This window comes from Cucurbita moschata, unplaced genomic scaffold, assembly GCF_002738365.1.
Source record: "Cucurbita moschata cultivar Rifu unplaced genomic scaffold, Cmos_1.0 Cmo_Scf00005, whole genome shotgun sequence".
Classification (NCBI taxonomy): domain Eukaryota; kingdom Viridiplantae; phylum Streptophyta; class Magnoliopsida; order Cucurbitales; family Cucurbitaceae; genus Cucurbita; species Cucurbita moschata.
Genome location: NW_019268521.1, coordinates 6,740,308 through 6,758,607, shown reverse-complemented (window position 1 = coordinate 6,758,607; position 18,300 = coordinate 6,740,308). Strand labels below are relative to the sequence as shown.

Here is an 18,300-nt window from a genome sequence, read left to right as displayed (position 1 = left end):
AAAAAAAAAAAAAAATTTTTTTTTTTTTTTTTTTTTTTTTCAAAGTTGTGTGAAAAGAATAAATATTGGTAAAGAGAAATTGGAGATAATATTGAAAGATAATTTAAGGACGTTATGGAGCCGCGGTTTGTTATCCCCAACAATTTTGGTGATTTGCGTGAATAGAATCACAGCCATGCATGCAGAGGAGTGACTTGGTCCACTTATCTTTCACCACGTGGCGGAAAGAACGCCTTGAACCCTGTGCAGTGTGTGGACATAGCGAGATGCTGAAATAGGGATAAGGCGGTCATGGGCCTTGGGCCGAGTTTAGCCACAACGAATGGGCCCACTACATAGCTTGTTTGTCATATTCTTATTATTGATTTTTTTCCAGTTTTGGAACTTTAAAAAGGGTTTCTAAGGGATTTGCCTTTTCCTCCTCCAAACCACACATTTTTATTGGGCGACTTAGATTCAGCTGTCCCCTGCCTTCATTTTTTATTTTCTTTTTTTGTTCACCAATTTTTTTTTTTAAATAATAATTTATTGATTCTATTTTTTCTCAATATTCCTTTTGGGGGCGTTATTAAACAATTATTATTGTGGATATGTTATCTTCTGGTCTTTGTTTTGGGGATGGAATGGAATCTAAATGAAAAAAAAAAGAAAAATTAAAAGGAAATTAAATTTTTTTAACTAAAATAAAAACTAGAGAAAAATATAATTAAAGTAATTTAAAAAATAATAAACAGTTTTAACTATGCAAGTAATATGCATGTGACTTTGTAGCCTACAACAATTCCAAAAATAATAGTCCAAGATTATTTTCTGTGCCTTAATGGGCCTTGGAATTGGACAAGGCCCGGTATCAGTGGGCCCAACCTTCACTTGAAAAAAACTAAATAATGATAATAATTTAAAGCACTAATTACTCTAATTATCTAAAGTTTATTCAGGGGCACTGCAAAACAGCCCTTAATGTTGGCAAATTACCCAGATTATTTAGAAAACAACCAATTTACTACGGTTAAGACGCAATCTCTACCGTCCGATTCATCACGCTCCTTTGACTTCTGACAAGACCTGTTTGATTCCAACACGCAATGGTGGATTTCTACGTGGCATTCAGAAGTCCAAGCGGGCATCTCAATGGTGACTAGACCTCAATGGGATTGGGAAGTAATTTAAAGGGATAATAATAAATAACTAACACACCCAATAATTAAAGGAATATTTTTATTTATTTATTTATTTTGCTTTATTTTGGCTCTTACATTAGTCAGTGATTCATATGTTCCAAATTCAATATTTATCTAATCGGTTTTTTAGTTTTAAAAAATATAAAGTACTTCAAAGATTTATTATATATATAAAATTAATTAAAGTTTGAGCAACATATAACTTATTAAATACTTTTAAAGTCCTATAATTTATTTGAAATACCATAATTGAAATTTAGATTTTTTATGTAATTTTTATTAATAAATTTATTAAACATAAATTTAGAATTAATCAAACGCCTAAATTACCAAAACATTCTTCCTAGATTATTTGATTCAACTGAACTAAATCATTTAAAAATAATCTAAGTTAATTTTGAAAATAAGAGGGTTGTCTTCTTCTCAATATCTCAAAAGTTAAATTAGATAATCAATTTGTCCAAAACGTGATATGGTAGGTTTAATTTTTTTAAAAATATATTATCTTATAATTTTTTTAAAAAATTATGGTTTAAAATAAAGAGGTCATAATTTAAATGCCCATACAAATTCTTTAATCAACCAATAATATTATTTGTTTTTGACGGATTTAACTATATTAAATTAATTTAATGTAAAACTGTTGAGGAAAATATTTTTAAAATCCAAAAGAATTGAGAGAATCAATTTAAAACTGAAACAAATGAATGAAGATTTAAGTTAAATTAGGCTGGAGTGTGGTGAAATAATTATTTGGATGAGAAAAAAACACTGTCTGAGTTCACGGCAGGGAAAAGTCAGTTTTGCCCTTACAAATGGAATGATGGGATATATGGGTGTACACTCAACCCGATAACTTGACAACTCGAACCAACCCAACCTGAACTATAAGGGTTCAGTTGGGTTGGATTAGCATTTCGAGTAGGGTTGGGTTCATTTTTCTGAACCCAACTGAATCGGTTCGGTTTCGAGTCCGTGGGCAAAACCTTCGTGTTGACACGAGCCAAATAAGATTATATTAAGAATTTTTTCTTGTATCAATAGGTTTGACAGAGTGGTATTTAGTTCCGTCTTTGGACACTTACGCTCGAATTCGACACAAGTATATAACTTATGGTTTTTTATTGAAATTTATATATATATATAACTTATGGTTTTTTATTGAAATTTATATATATATATATAACTTATGGTTTTTTATTGAAATTTATATATATATATAACTTATGGTTTTTTATTGAAATTTATATATATATATAACTTATGGTTTTTTATTGAAATTTATATATATATATATAACTTATGGTTTTTTATTGAAATTTATATATATATATAACTTATGGTTTTTTATTGAAATTTATATATATATATATAACTTATGGTTTTTTATTGAAATTTATATATATATATAACTTATGGTTTTTTATTGAAATTTATATATATATATATAACTTATGGTTTTTTATTGAAATTTATATATATATAATATATATAGGAGGACCATGTGCAGATATCTATAAATGTCAAGACATATATCTGCTGTTTATGGTATCAATTTCACTTATTCAGTTTGAAATTCAAATTTATGTTCTCTCTTAATTTCTGTCACGACTGATTTTCGAGGCTTCGAAGAATTGAATCGTGACTAAAATGAAGAAATCGAAAATAAAATAAAATAAAAGTAAAGTAAAGTAAAAAGATAAAAATAAATTAAAATAAAAGAGGGAGAAGTTGTGTTTGTAAATTATTAGCAAATAAATTGCAAATATAAAATGAAATACAAAAGATTCAAATCAAAGAGGGACTGACGCTCCGGAACGACCCCCCTCTGTGACCGCACAGCTCTCGAACACTCCTCCACCTCGACCGGCACCTGACAAAAAAAAGTAAAAAAAAATGAGTATAAAAATTATATTCAGTAAGCGATCTACTTTTAGGCTCTCCTCGCATCCTAATTTAACAGGCTCCCAAAGTTTCATAATTCGGTTCTAGGACATCTGGTTCTAATTTTAGTCCCTTGTAGCTTGTCCCTTGGGTTACACCGGTTCTTCAACCTTTCATTAGACACTTAAAGGTTCCTTACGTCAAGCTGATATGGTCAATATCTCTCTATGAGGTGCTACCTCTACATGGCTATCTGGGACTAAATGGTATCTAGGCTAAGGGTGTGCTGAATACCCTTACACCCATATAGTCCCCCTATGGGAGGCGCGACCCAACCCGTTCTCATGCAGCTAATGGGCTGTACGACGTGGGGACACATTTCCCATGCGAAATGGCTAAGAGCAGTAAGAATTGATCAGGGACCTTTGGTCCTCCCACGAAGCTATAGATACCGTTCTCACACTAGTAATTCATGCAAACTAGGCACGCCGGCTCAACGGGGCGATGGCCTCCATCCAACACCCAGAACACGAAGTTCGCGGTCAATGGGGCGAATTCATCTATCGAGCAGCCAGAACATGGAATACACAATTTCAACATAAATTAAATGCATGCATAAGTACAACGGAAGCTTAAAGCATACAAGCAACACTCAGATAATTCACCCAACACATCATAACAAGCAATCTGACTAATCTCATTCATGGAGAGCTAATTTAAGGCAAAATTACTAGCATGCATGCATACAATCCAAGCGAACTCTACAAGTATTTCTTCCTAAATACCGGGTGATGACTTACCTGGTTGACGCGTGCCCTTTTGCTAGCGTTTCTTTGCCCGTGAGGTGTCCAAAAATATCGATTTCTTTCTATTAGGTCCTATACACGTAAAAACAGTATTAGAACTGGAACCAGGACAAAAATCGGGCAAACAGAGGGTAAACGGGCCAAAACGGCCGTTTCACGCGCCGGCTGTTCGATGGCCACGCGTGTGGACGTGCGCCAGTCGCGGGACGCACGCGCGCCTACCACGCGCGGTAGCTCCTGCGCAGTCGCGGGTCGGCCGGCCCGGTTCGGGTTGTTTTTTCTTTTTCAGGCGACACGTGTCGTCGCCCCGCTGGAGCTGCGTTGCTCCAGCCGACGGTCGACACGTGTTCGTGCCTATCACGCGGGCCGACTTTTTTTTTTTTTTTTCTTCTTCTTCTCCTTCTCCTTTCTTTCGTTCGTTCGTTTTCTTTCTTTCTTCTTTTGTTCTTTCTTTCTCTTTCTGTCTTCTTTCTTTCTTCTGCAATCCGTAACACAGCGCTCACCGTTTTCGGACGATTCTCGGATCTCCGCCCTCGGGTTCAGATCTCGGCCAAACTTCTTCACAGATCGTGCGTAGAGTTGTTCCTAGGTGAATATATCAAGATTTCAGATCTTGATTCACAAAGGAAAACTGTAGATCTGAGAAAACGTTCAAGATCTTACCTGGGTTTTTCCGATTTCTTGATGGAAAATGGGAATCCGGCCACCCACATTCTCTTTTCCCTTCCAAGAAAGGCTCCTTGCACATGGTCTTGACCGGAATGGACTCCGACGGTAGTTTTCGATGAGTCTTCCGGCCGTTCATTCTTCCTCCTCTCTCTAGGTTCTCTCTAACTCGTTTCTCTCACTATTTCTCTTTTGCAGGACTCTTGGGGGTTTCATTTGGACCCCTAAGTGGTAGGAGGGGCAAACTTACCTATTTGCCCCTCTCTCAACTTTTCATCTGGCGAAAGTGGGGCGGAGAGAATCGACGGCAGCGGCGTACGGCGAAGAGAGAGGGAGGGAAATCAATCCGGCTTCTGATAGAAGTTTTTCTAAGTTCTCTCTGCCAGATGAACACAACTCTCCATAATGGTATGATATTGTCCACTTTGAGTATAAGCTCTCGTGGCTTTGCTTTGGCTTCCCCAAATAGCCTTGTTAGCCTTGTTTGTTCTAGGAAGCCACTGGAATCTGCTGCTGAAGATGATTCCATGGGCGACTCAGCAGGGCCAATGTTTGTTCAACATACAGAAGCAATGTTGGACGACATTGACAGAATGGTAAAGATTGAAACCCTTCTCTTTTGGTATTACTACTTGAACTTGCTGCCATTGACGCGATTTCATAACCCACAGCAGAAGTTGGAAATTGAAGATGTAGATGAAGAGGTCATTGATATTGACAGCCTTGATATGAAGGATCCACTTTGTGTTGTGGAGTACATTGATGACTTGTATACACACTACAGGGCGGCCGAGGTAACAATCTTCCAAACAAGACACATTGTGTCTGAAACATAAATCCATGATTGTGTCTGAAACATAAATCCATGTTCGCTTTTTGTTTCTGATCAAGATGTTCCTCCTCCTCGCAGGTTTCTGTCTGTGTTCCACCAAATTACATGGCCCAACAAGTACATATTAATGACAGGATGAGAGGGTTTCTCGTTGACTGGCTAATAATTGAGGTTAGTTTACTAGTATCCTAGTAAGAGTATTGGGAAAGATCAAGTACATTACCTGTTCGAACCCACTGATCTACATAATGTTGTGATATTGTCCAATGTAGATAATGTTCCTTATCTAACTCACGATCCCAAGCTTATTTAATTATCTAAATTCGGACTACTCCCAATAACCCTCAAGCTTTACTTTTATTTATTTATGATTAGTGTAGTTTATGAAGGAACTAACAAAGCATAACATAATGATTGCTTCAAGATTTAAGCTGATGGAAGAGACACTGTACCTAACAGTCAGCCTCATCGATAGATTGTTAGCAGTTCATTCAGTGGCGAAGAAGAATCTCCGGCTAGTTGGAGTGACAGCCATGTTTATAGCCAGCAAGTACGAAGAAGTTTGTTTTCTTGGTATGGACGATTTTATTCAAATATCTGAGAAGTCGCCTTCGGGGTAAAAGAAATTCTAAACATGGTCGGTTTTCTTTCTACTTCAACTATGATGTCTTGGTACAAGGATGATTTGATGTCTGTTGGAGATTCGTTGTCTGTCAAATGGTTTTTGTAGGAGACGTTGATGTAAAAACACTGTACAGTTCAAGCTGTCTGTTCCGACACCTTATGTCTTCATGAAGAGGTTTCTCAAAGCTGCTCAATCTGACAGAGAGGTAAGAAGCAGCATAACCCGTGAATGACACATCGAATATTCATAGGAACAGGATAGACACACCGAGACAAGAATCATTGAGTCAATTTGGCTGCTGCTATGTTTTTTTTGGGGTTTTGGAGGAAATGGTTATGTTTTTGTATTGGAAGATCAACACTTGCCAAACTAGGAACTTAAGACTCTTACAAGTGTAGGATCATTAGGGATCTCACAATCCTCCGAGTGTCCTTGTAGGCACACCACCTGGTGTATGGCTTTGATACCATTTGTAACCGCCAAAACATAACATTATCTATATTGTCTTATTTGTCCTGTTATGTATTGTCGCCAGTTTGACAGTTTGGCACGTTATGTATTGTCGTCAGTTTGGCAGTTTAGCTCGTTATGTATTGTCGGCAGTTTGACAGTTTAGCTTGTTATGTATTGTCGTCAGTTTCACGATCTACCCACTTGGGTTCAGCATCCTGTGTGCTAGCACACCAACTTGTGTCTGACTCAAATACCATTTGTAATAGCCCAAAAACACTTCTAGCAACTTGTGTCTGACTCAAATACCATTTATAATAGCCCAAAAACACTTCTAGCAGATATTGTTCATTTTGTTCCATTACTTATTGTTATTCGGCTCCTGATTTTTAAATGTGTCTGTTAGAGAGAGATTTCTATCCTAATGTTTTGTTCAACTGAAGTGGAATCACATAAACAACAACCCTCCTGATGGTTTCACAAATATATTGAAGAGTTTAAGTTGGGCTAAAATATGGGCGAAAATGACCACAAATTTTTTATTATTAAAAAATGATTTTTTACTAAAAAAAAATCAAATCATAAAAAATAATAATTTTTTATAGAAAAAATCAAATCATAAAAATACTGAACCGACCTAACTGCGGAATCAGACGGGAACCAATGTTTTACTGAAATCAGAATTTTTTATTTTTTATTTTTATTTTTTATTTTTATTTTTTATTTTATTGATGATGGTTGTGCCACATAATTCAATGAGGTGTTTAATTTTTGTTCTAAATAATTAATACACACTGAGGACATAACGAAGAAATATTTTATGTAAAATTTTTGGAACTATAAAATATTTAATTGCTGTAGATAAATTCAACCTAGCTGGAACGATTTTGGGATGAGGTCAAATGTTTCTATTCTCGGCTACGATAGTTTGATTGCTCATATATATAAGCAGAGCTGATTCTTCGTGAAAAATGAAAAATCGAAGGCAAAGATTCCATGTATGAAAATCGATTAGAAATTCAAGTGATATCTGTAAGGTGAATCAAATTTTTGTTCGACAACGAAATGACGAATTGGAGTTCTGGATAATCGATTCGATCGTCCTGTCGATTAGTCGAGTAGATAGCCATGCCACGCACTTGATCTCAGTTTGTAGATATTTTGTTTTCGTGGCCAAGCGAATCATACATTCAAAGCATCCAAATCCCTTTCTGTGGAAAATTGGGAAGAAAACAGACGAGAGTTACAAAAACATATCCGTCCTTTGATGTCTTCACTCGATCAACCTGTCCATGTCGCAAGTTGTGCAAATATCTGGATTAAGTAATGGTCCTCGTTTCGTGCTGCGTTTAGATATACTTGCAGAGGTGAGGCTCCATTAAATACTAATGGCGCCAACCGAATACCTGCGATGAGTATCAATCGATTTGTTCAATATGAACCAGAATTATTGAGGTAGGTTTTACGTCTTGCCTTTATTTTCTGATTAAATTCATGTTGGAGATTAAATCTTTTTCCCGAGAGTTTCAGGGAAATGAATTTTAACTTTTCTGCATCAATTTGTCGTTGTATGTTATCGGGATATTATATGCGAAGTTGAATACAAAACCTCCGTTTGCTAGTGATGTTGTCGTTTGTTGCGGGTTCAAATTCTGGGTCCAGTTGGGTTCTTCTAGCAATTTCTGGTTATCTTGTGATAGAGATATTTGAATCGTCGTAGATCTTTGTTTTTGTCCTCTAAGATTGTTTCGGATAATGGGATATGTATAGAATAAAATCTGGATCGCAGTCCATCCCCTCCGATTTACTCACTGGCTAGTATGTTCTTCTTTACCGACCGATTTGAGCTTATTTTTTCTTCTAACTAGGAGTGATTTTAAGCATTTTCTTATATCGCGCTTGTTCATTTCTGTCTATCATCTTCTCAAACTGCGAAGTATTTTCTTGCCAGGTAGACAAGTTTGCTATCCATATAATATTTGAGGTTCCTATCAATTAAACCATTCTTGGTGTTCTGGTGTGTTGGGATATTCGAACATTGTTGAGGTGGGATGATGGATAAGAAGGAGAAAAACTCCCTCACGGTGGCTCCTTTTGAGTGTGCTTGGCTCAAGGATTTAAGATTTCGGGAAGCTGGACGGGGTTGTGTGGCTTTTGAAGCTTCCGCTCATAACGATGTCACGTTAGTGTTCCGAGAGAATGTGGGGAGTCAACATTACCATTACAAACGAGATAGCTGTCCTCATTATACGGTTATATTAGGTAGTCACCGAAATCGACGTCTAAGGATTATAGCCGATGGGAGAACTGTTGTTGATGAAGAGGGTGTTGCTCTTTGCAGTTCCTCTGCGTTCCAGAGCTATTGGATCAGTGTCTATGATGGTTTGATCAGCATTGGGAAGGGGAGATATCCTTTTCAGAATCTGGTCTTTCAATGGCTTGATACAAATCCAAACTGTAGTGTTCAATATATTGGGCTTAGTAGCTGGGATAAACACGTGGGATATAGAAATGTTAATGTTTTGCCGCCGACGCAGGACCATATTTCCTTGTGGAAGCATGTGGATAATGGCGTTGAAGGCGAAGAAGATGTGGAACTGGAGTTAGAAGATGAATACACAGATTACAAGAGCTGGGGCCTCGAACATTTTCTAGAAAATTGGGATTTATCAGATGTACTTTTTAGTGTAGATTCTGGGGAAACACTTGTACCTGCTCACAAGGCTATCTTAGTTGCTTCGGGAAATTTTCCCTTGAATTTGTCGCAAGATGTTGTGCAGCTACATGGAGTATCATATCCAGTTCTCCATGCTCTTCTTCAATATATTTACACAGGTCAAACTGAGGTAATTTCTCCCATCATATGTAATTATTTGTCAGATTATGGCCATGGCTTGTTGTCTTTTGACATCCTTTAAAAAACTTTGACATGATAAATTTCCGCTCTTTCCTCTTCTGCTCCTTTTTGTCTTGTGTCTTGGCCATTTCCTGTTTTCTTAATGTTTTTGGCTTGAATTGGTTCTAGTTCTACTTTGATATTTTGCTGTATGCGGAACTGCACCAAGTAGGCAATTTTAATCTCAACGCAGATACAGTGAAATCTATATTTTGTTTGATAGATTGATGATTGATGCTTCTTATTTACCATAGATTCTAGAGTCTGAACTTGGTTCCTTGAGGGATCTTGCATTACAACTTGAAGTGAATGCTTTAGTGAACCAGTGTGATGACATGATGGAACAATTAAAACGGAACAAAAAGTTGTTGGACTCGGGTAAGAGGGTGGAATTATTATATCCAAGGATTCAGCCCCAGTGTACTACAGTCTTCCCCTCCGGGATTCCATTAAATGTGCAGAGGCTCAAACAATTGCAATGTACTGGCGAGTTCAGTGATGTATGTATTTATATACAAGGTCACGGGTTTGTTGCTCATGTGCACAAAATCATTCTTAGCTTATGGAGCATGCCATTTGAAAGGGTGAGGAATTGATACTACATTTCATCTTATGTGGTTACGGTATTGCTGTTCTGTTATTTTGTATAGTTCTTTTTCTGAATAACTCGTTTATACATCATTTAGTTTGCTTTCTTCTTTCCATTGATATGGTTGTTCAACATATACAAGCTTTCTGATGTTCTAATAGAAAAGAGGCTCCTTGGTACTGGGTATGCTTATACCGTTAATTTTTTTGGAAATTTTTTGTGATTACACGATTTTATCTGATAGTGGACTGCGGTGTGAGAACTAGTAATTGAAATGCAACTTGAAAGGCTGGACTTGTAATTTGTAATGGAGACAGACAGCAAATTAGACTCTTTGTAATATTTGCTTAGCCTCTTCTGTTGTTCGCTACCGGGTTTCCATAGTTCATACCTACTGTGCCTTCATCATGTATGGGTCAGGATGATTTCAACTAGAATTTACTGTGTATACTTTTTGTCTTACGTTAGTGTAAATATGTTTTTTCTTCTTCTATTGTTTAAAATTTATTCGGGTGGTACATGGGCAGATGTTTACCAATGGAATGAGTGAAACAACGTCTTCTGAGGTGTATATTAGGGACGTATCACCAGAAGCTTTTCAAACCATGCTCAAGTTCATGTATAGTGGAGAACTCAGTAAAGATGTTACAATGGAATCTGATGTCTTGTTACTTCAACTACTATTTTTAGCTGATCAATTTGGTGTTACTCTTCTTCATCAAGAATGCTGCAAAATACTTCTAGAATGCCTTTCGGAGGTAGTGTGGTAATCCTAACCTTGTACGCTTGTTTAGAGTATGTATTTAATTCTTTTGTTAATTTTTACGTGGATTTGTCATTATTTCTTATTGTACTTGTATGACTGGAAGATAAAAGGGGGAGCGTCATGCAGTTTCGAGGTTCTGAGAACAAAAGAAGAGAATCCTTTTATGATAATGAGTTATAGGAGTATTGATATCCTACATATTATATGCAGGGATGGAGTCTCCTAGTGGAAGATGGTCATACATCAAGATTTTTTGTTTATGCACAAGTTTAATGGACGAGGAAGCAGACAATTTTGGGAAAGTTGTAGGACTTGCTTCCGAAGCTAACTGTCGAACTTTGTTGCAGGATTCAGTATGTTCCATCCTTCAAGTTGTTTCATCAATTCCATGCTGTAAGCTCATTGAAGAAATTTGTGAGAGGAAGTTCTCAATGCACTTTGATTATTGTACGACTGCAAACATTGAATTTGTCATATTAGATGAGTCAACTTTCCGCAAAATCCTTCAGGTATGGGCTCTCCTCTTCGACTGCTGTACTTTGTGGAACTAATGGTTGAGAATTTTTAGGACGAGTATTTATTGCTAAGAGCATCTTCTATCATAAAGCTACTCTAAAACAACTCTAGTTTCAGTGGAGGGGGGGAGGGGGGCTAGTCAAATCATCATCCCCACACTTCCCCTGCTTTAAAACAAGACTTTTATGATTGATAGTTGCTTTCTTATTGAGAAGCTTATTTATGAAAATCATAATATGAACAAGAAAGGAAAGCCTGCGAAATACTTTTATGTCTATTTAGATGTTTTGGTCGTTGATCATCATTGGGTGAAGTGGTTCTTGCAGTGTCCTGATTTGACAGTGACGTCCGAGGAAAAAGTACTGAATGCAATCTTAATGTGGGGTTTAGAAGCAAGTGAATTATGTGGGTGGATGGCAGTAGATGAGCTTATGACATTTTCAACCCCTGATATCCTTTTTGGTGAGCGACTTCAGTCAGTTCAGGATTTGCTTTCTTTCGTGCGATTTCCGTTACTCCCATACGCCTTGTTGGAGAAGGTATACTTGTCGCAGTTAAATAAAATTTCTGGCTTGTGATTAAAGTAAAATCTTTTTCACTCTTGCTTCATATGATTATCATACAGTTGGAGAACAGCAGCATTAGCAGGAAGATTCTTACCTTTCAGAATCTTGTGAGTGAATCATTTCCTTTGGTGTAAACTTCGATAATAATAAAATCAATCCTTCAAACTTAACTAATCTCTTGTATTGAACTTTATCAGGTGAAGGAGGCTATCGACTTCGTGAAACTTGAACCATCAAGGCTAGAGGACAAGAAAAAGAACAAGTAATGTGCCTCTTCATTTTTTTACTGCTCATTCTATTTTTGTGGTCGTGATTTCATATTTCTTCATCATAAAATCTAAGAGAGTACCTGATGTGTAAGATGGCTAGAGGAAATAATGTGTAAGACATTGTTAAGTGGCCTGGCGAAAAGTATTGTATCAAGTTTTCTCGTTGAACTATTTTGCAGTGTGAGATTTCAACATCGACGGTCTAGTTATAAGGAGCTACAGTACATTTGTGATGGGGACAGCAATGGGGTTCTATTCTTTGCCGGTACATCATATGGAGAGCACCCATGGGTTAATCCCATTCTTTCTAAGGTTGGTTCTTGAACTTCTCAACGTTCTTGTTCCCAGCCCTTTCCGCAGTATTGGTAAATTTGTTGCTGAAAATTTGCCTGCTTTTTTTTACTTTTTTAGAAAATTACTATTACGGCAAGCAGTCCACCTTCAAGGTACACAGATCCGAAGGTTCTGGTCTCGAGAACTTACCAGGTAATGCGCACGAAACTTTTGTGTTGAACATCATAGCAAGGGAGAGTTCTCTGTTAACTGGGTTGACTTTTCTTGTTAGGGAACTTCATTTGCCGGCCCTCGCCTGGAAGATGGGCAAACTTATTCATGGTGGATGGTTGATATTGGTGAAGATCATCAGGTTTTCTCCATCTTCTGTAGAGCTTTTGAAATGCATTAAAATTTGAGCATGAATTGTAGCTTGTTGCCTTAGAAACACGCATTAAAATGGGAATTGAATACTTGACGGTCGCTTCCTTTTTTAAAGTTATAGTCTCATCGATCGATATCCCTTTCAAATGCAGCTGATGTGCAATTACTATACACTGAGACAAGATGGGTCAAGAGCATTCATCAGATATTGGAATCTCCAGGTAAAGCTTATCTTCTCTCTCTTTCTCCCTCCCTTCTTTTCCCTCTCTTTACGCAAATCTAGACAATGTCGTTACGTGCATTTGTTTTAGGGGTCAATCGATGGGAAAACTTGGACAAACTTGCGAGTACACGAGAACGATCAGACGGTGTGCAAGCCTGGTCAGTTTGCGTCGTGGCCCATAACTGGACCAAACTCTTTACTTCCATTTAGGTTCTTCCGTGTTCTTCTCACAGCCCCAACAACTGATGCTTCAAATCCGTGGAACTTGTGCATTTGCTTTCTGGAACTGTATGGCTACTTCCTCTAGATTGCTGTAGCTGTATATTGTTGTGTTGCTCCTTATACGGCCATTGAGGCTTCCTCTCGAGCTGTAAATTATGCGGGTAGTTTATGCTCACTGTTTCAAAGGTTATGTCACAGAATAAAAAGGTTTTGAGGTCTTTATTAGGAATGTCTAGGAAAATGCTGCTTTGAAATCACATCCTTGGGAATAAAGGTTTTTTAGACATTTGGTAGTTCATGTGAATACTACTATATGTTTGACTGGATACAAAGGAATAAAAGTTCGTCGGTTTTTCTCTTTCCTTTCCCTTCTTTCCCGTTCAAAAAAAAAAAAAAAAAACCAAATGCCCCTCCCTCTATAAGGGTTTTCTTTGTTTATGAGAGGAATTAACTTAATATTACCTTAACAACAGCCAACGATTAGAGTAGAATAGATGGCACAAAGACAATTCTCCAATGGTGATATAGGTGCATAGAACGTCCGGTACATACATAACAAAGATGAACATGGGGGTAAAAGATTGTTCGATCTCAACATAATGGTCAATCGCCCACTTTCAACAATATGAACGTACATAGCCTTCTTCAATGTTGAGGATGTCAATACCGGAACTAAAGAAACTTGATGATCAATATTCCAACGGCTCTCTGGGCTTGAACTAAGGATATAACAAACTATATTCATGGTTTCATCACCTTCGGGCAGATGGCACAGCACCCCGACCAGTTGCACCTCCACGGCCAGCAGCTTGAGCCTGAAAAAGAGAGTATGTCTAGTGTTAACTTTTGGAAACTTAAAAGTGTACGAACATTTTGTAACGCACTCTAGTTGTTTTCCCTCTAAATCTATCACCAACCTGTTTTTAAACAAATAAACTAACAAGAGATTTCACAAGTAATGATCACTTCCCCTAACACTATCTGTGGGTTCCTGCGTTTTGTGTGAATGTGCCTAAATTCTGGATGCCTCAAAGAGAGAATTGTGAAGTTCGTAGTGCCATGAAACATTCCCTAACATCTTCCAAATTGATATGATTAAGTAGCGATCATATCCTAGTAATTTCAACTAAAGTAGATTCTATATTTCTTGGCAGATATGCACACAAGCAGCGATCAAATCCTTCTCTCATACATGAAAAAATGCACAAGGGGCATGTAAGTTGATCTTCGTACTTATTCAAAATGTGTAGAGGAAATAAATTATCACCGTACTAAAATTAAGCTGCATGGGACTTACTTTAGCTCGCATAGCAACAGCCCTGCCTCGGCCAACACCAAGTGAGGCGCCCTTACCCTTCAGGATTGAAAAAGCATGAGTTAGGAAAAAGAAAAAGCACGAAGGATTTCATCAGGACTAGATTTCAAAGGATTTAAGTTGAAATACTTTAATTCTAGCATCGAGACGCTTGAACATTGGAGCATTCTTCAGCATGTCTGGTATGACCATAAACCTATCATGCATAAACAGATGTCAGCATGCCAACCAAATCCTGACAAAATCCCTTCGAATAACTAAGAAAGTCATTGGATAGTCTATAGTACAGGAGATGGTACAGATACCTGACTTTGCTGCCTCGGATGAAAACATGCTCAAGTTGCGAGACCTTCCCATCCTATAGAAGAAAACACATAAAGTGAACCTGAAGAACATGACTCCCAACTATATACATGCAAGCAAAGAGGAAAAACTCGGAGACATTGAGCAATTAACCATAACATAAGTAAAACACCAACAGATTAAACAAAGAAAATCAGTAAACCTTAATCCATTTGACAATTCTATAGAAATCGTTTACTATCCAATTAACCAATATGAATCTATGATAATGTCGATCTCTCCTATTCAATTTGGTGATTACGAGTTGCATAGCAAGAAAGTTGCAATTCAACAGCGCACTCAGCAGATGAATCGACGTGCACAATTAACATTCGTCCCTGGTTAATTTAATCAATCCTGATCATGCAATCAAGATCATTTTACAGTTGCAATTAGCACTCTTTTCATGTTTTGATGCTTTGCCGATTATCAGTCTCATTTTACAGTTGTTGCCTTTTGGGTTTGGGACATACCAGTCAGATCTGGAGTCTAGATGCAATTTTTGTTCCTTATATGTTGAAATTTACCATATAGAGAGTTTTCTGTTCCCGGAAAATTTCTGGTTCTTCCTAAGCAGATTTTAAAATTAGTCATAAAAAAAAAAAAAAAAAAAGATCGTGGCAGTTGAAGCTATAAATTGTTGGAAACTAAACCAAATTAGGGTTTATACAAAGTTCAAAAAGTACTTGAACCAGATATTGAAGTACACGGCTTTAGAGATAAAGAAGCAGAATGAACTAAATGAACTAAGGCGAAAACCACAAACATAAAGGTCCAACTATCAAACAAAAGTTGCATAATCTTAAGACGAACAACGAAAAGCAAAAAGAGAGAGGCACCTTAGCAGTGTAGGTGATGTTTTCGAGCTGGCAGTTCCAGTTATCCTCACACTCGATCATACTTCCTCTGTAAAGTTCACCGCTTTTAAGCTCCACCGACACAACGTGACCCGCGGCCTCATGGAGTAGCTTCACTGGAATTCCCAAGCTCCTGCTCATGGCTACTCTCTGCAAATCTCAAATCACCCTCTAAAACCCTAACGCTCCTCCCGCCTCCTATAAGCCTTGAACCTGCAAGGACAACTAAACGGAAAACGGCGTCGTTACTTTTAGTACCTTCTCATTCTCTTGATCTAAACGACGTCGTTGTACGGTGTACTTTTCCCCTTTTCGTTTGAAATATTATAAAAATTGACTTAAATGAGCCATGGATTCAATTTTCGTTAATTCGCCTATTAATTTTAACAAAAAAGTCTAATATGAAAGTGAAAAATTAGGATTAAAATTTATACAAAGTGATCAAAATTTCAAAATTTTCCCTCTTTTTCATTTATAGGGGAAAAAACTGGACTGAAAGCCCACAACCTCTCCAAAAAAGAAAAGCCCACAGCCCGTTTGTCGCGAAGAAGGCCCACTAGAACTACGACTCTTGCGCGTCGAATTTTGTCTCCTGAGCGCGCCTGAATCCAGAGGGCGCGAAGGCGCGAAGGCGCGAATCGCAGTTGCCGTCGATCGGTTTCCAGTTGATTTCGCGATTCTTGATTATATGAATTCCTGGTTGAAAAGTAATCTTTAAGCGTTTACGTAATCGAATTCATGGCGGAGCAGGAGAGGAATAAGTACAGTTTAACTTTCCCAACCTACAACGAGCGCCTCAATATTTCTCTGCTTGTCTACCTCATTCTCAAACACCTCACGTACGTATCCCTCTCGCTGCTTGTAATCGTATCCCAATATCGATCACGATTTAGACTATTGCGATGAAACTCTCTGGAAAACCGTAATCAATTACCAAGTGAAGTTTCATCTGTATAAAATTGTAATTCGTTTAATTAGGGTTCACTTCTGGTTCAATTGAATCAAAAGTTTTCGGCGAGAAGTAAAGTTTATGAGATCAACCTTGTTCTTTATGCTAAGGAAGATTCTCTGGTGAAATTATTATTTGCAGATTCAATTCTCGAGTTTTTGGATCGATTTATTATGTTCTTTGTGCACTTTTTTGTTTACTTTTACAATATTGGAAGTTGAAATGGCAATGGATTACATATGCATCCTTTTCTCGCTCACCATCCGCTTTTAAGAAAAGGAAATTGGAAATGACGTAGGACAATGTTTTCTTGCCGATGTCAGGGACGTTGATTTTGAAATAATTGTTGTTGATGATGGAAGTCCTGATGGTACTCAAGAAGTTATGAAACAGTTGCAAGGAGTATATGGTGAAGATCGGATCGTAAGTTCACCGTGGTCGTTTCTGCATTTGTTGCAACACAGATATACTCTTTATCTTATTTTGTTTACTTGTTTAGTGTTTTTTGTTTTCCCATGCAGCTATTGAGAGCCAGACCTGGAAGCTTGGATTAGGCATGTTGTACGATTTCTTCTTTTGCAAATATCACAGATCTGATGAATGATAAATTTCAGGAACGGCTTACTGTCATGGTCTCAAGCATGCAACTGGTAATTTTGTTGTTATAATGGATGCTGACTTATCTCACCATGTAAGTTTTTTTTAGTATGAGTGCATAAAACTTCTGAAAACAATATTCTAGTTTTGGATTTGGGATTTGAAAATGTTTTCACGAGTTCCAATCTGCTGCATTAGCATTTGCCTATTTCCCTGATATTATTATCTTCCTATTTTATTAGTTTATATTTAATTTTGTTTATAATTCAACAATAAAATAACAAGAATAAGATGTCGATAAACTTCCTCAATCTTAGTTTGATGCTTGAAAAAATGATTGTAAATGGAAGCTAAAGGCGCTATCCAGAATTTTGGCTCTAACATATGCAAGAACAGTAGATGAGAATACTTTTAAGAATATAATTGCCGAATGTCAAATAATTGGAATGACACACGATTTTAGTTTTATTTCTCTAATAAATGGCCCTTTTTAATATGAGTTTTAGAGGGGAATGATGGTTTCTTAAGATCGAAAATCGAGTGACCAAAGAGAAGAATGAGGTTGTATATAATTGTATTGTTGGGTTTCTTTTGAAAAACTGTTGTATTGTTGGTACAAGAAAACTGGGCTCCCATCAATCATGCGAGTGCCGGGTTTCGACTGGATCAAGGTTTTTGTTTTACTTATATGGACACCACAAAGTAAAGACCTTTAGTGATTTGCCTGTGCCTCTGAATTGCGCCACTGTAGCGTCTAATTGGAAATTGCCATCCAAACTTCTATTTTCTGCAGCATATCTTCACTTCTAAAACTCAACTTGCAAACAAACTTCCATTAGCATGTTTGCTGGAATTCTAAGGGTGCTCTCTCTCTCTCTCTCTCTCGTAATTTTTTATGTTACTTTCTCCATGAAATAACTTTGTTTTTTCTTTCTTTCTGTGCCTTTTTTTCTGCAGCCAAAATATTCGCCCAGCTTCATTCCATTACCTCACTTCACTTCCTTAACGCAGTGTCAAAATAATTAAATTCTAGATCTTGATGACCACTTATTTTACCCTTTTTCTTTGTGTTTTTTTTTTTTTTTTTTTTTT

At 37.1% G+C, this 18,300-nt stretch overlaps 3 protein-coding genes, 1 long non-coding RNA gene and 1 pseudogene across 8 annotated transcripts in view; 3 read left to right on the top strand and 2 right to left on the bottom strand.

Annotated features, from left to right (window-relative positions):
* The first annotated feature begins 4,320 nt into the window (after window positions 1–4,320).
* LOC111443270 (cyclin-B2-3-like) lies at window positions 4,321–6,784 on the top strand. 4 transcript variants are annotated; one of them, XM_023081020.1, is made up of 7 exons: window positions 4,321–4,645; window positions 4,736–4,948; window positions 5,039–5,133; window positions 5,212–5,331; window positions 5,448–5,540; window positions 5,750–6,006; window positions 6,327–6,784. In XM_023081020.1, the coding sequence occupies exons 1-6, from the start codon at window positions 4,618–4,620 to the stop codon at window positions 5,987–5,989; spliced, it is 789 nt and encodes a 262-aa protein (XP_022936788.1). In that variant the 5' UTR covers window positions 4,321–4,617; the 3' UTR covers window positions 5,990–6,006; window positions 6,327–6,784. The 4 variants fall into 4 exon arrangements, with proteins under 4 accessions (XP_022936788.1, XP_022936787.1, XP_022936790.1 ...); XM_023081019.1 differs by having other exon boundaries at window positions 4,323–4,645; window positions 5,209–5,331; XM_023081022.1 differs by having other exon boundaries at window positions 4,324–4,645; window positions 5,209–5,331; window positions 5,845–6,006.
* A 579-nt stretch (window positions 6,785–7,363) lies between these two features.
* LOC111443494 (BTB/POZ domain-containing protein At2g30600) lies at window positions 7,364–13,511 on the top strand. Of its 2 annotated transcripts, none has more exons than XM_023081320.1 (13): window positions 7,364–7,899; window positions 8,396–9,290; window positions 9,595–9,924; window positions 10,457–10,687; window positions 11,043–11,204; window positions 11,538–11,750; window positions 11,837–11,884; window positions 11,975–12,039; window positions 12,226–12,358; window positions 12,458–12,532; window positions 12,612–12,692; window positions 12,856–12,924; window positions 13,015–13,511. In XM_023081320.1, the coding sequence occupies exons 2-13, from the start codon at window positions 8,496–8,498 to the stop codon at window positions 13,231–13,233; spliced, it is 2,421 nt and encodes an 806-aa protein (XP_022937088.1). In that variant the 5' UTR covers window positions 7,364–7,899; window positions 8,396–8,495; the 3' UTR covers window positions 13,234–13,511. The 2 variants fall into 2 exon arrangements, with proteins under 2 accessions (XP_022937088.1, XP_022937089.1); XM_023081321.1 differs by lacking the exon at window positions 7,364–7,899 and adding an exon at window positions 7,978–8,262.
* Window positions 13,512–13,641: 130 nt separating this feature from the next.
* The window catches only part of LOC111443499, a 14,880-nt gene continuing 10,221 nt past the window's right edge, over window positions 13,642–18,300 (bottom strand). The window contains exons 2-3 of the long non-coding RNA XR_002710505.1: window positions 17,826–17,832; window positions 13,642–13,762 (exon numbers count right to left, since the gene is read on the bottom strand). This is a non-coding gene — a long non-coding RNA (uncharacterized LOC111443499). The remainder of the gene's footprint in view (window positions 13,763–17,825; window positions 17,833–18,300) is intronic.
* LOC111443497 (small nuclear ribonucleoprotein SmD3b-like) lies at window positions 13,677–15,857 on the bottom strand. Its single transcript, XM_023081323.1, has 5 exons — window positions 15,645–15,857; window positions 14,769–14,821; window positions 14,593–14,659; window positions 14,446–14,502; window positions 13,677–13,963 (listed from the first exon to the last, which is right to left on the bottom strand). Exons 1-5 carry the CDS (start codon window positions 15,801–15,803, stop codon window positions 13,901–13,903), a joined length of 399 nt encoding a protein of 132 aa, XP_022937091.1. The 5' UTR covers window positions 15,804–15,857; the 3' UTR covers window positions 13,677–13,900.
* LOC111443498 overlaps window positions 16,241–18,300 on the top strand; it is a 3,816-nt pseudogene continuing 1,756 nt past the window's right edge.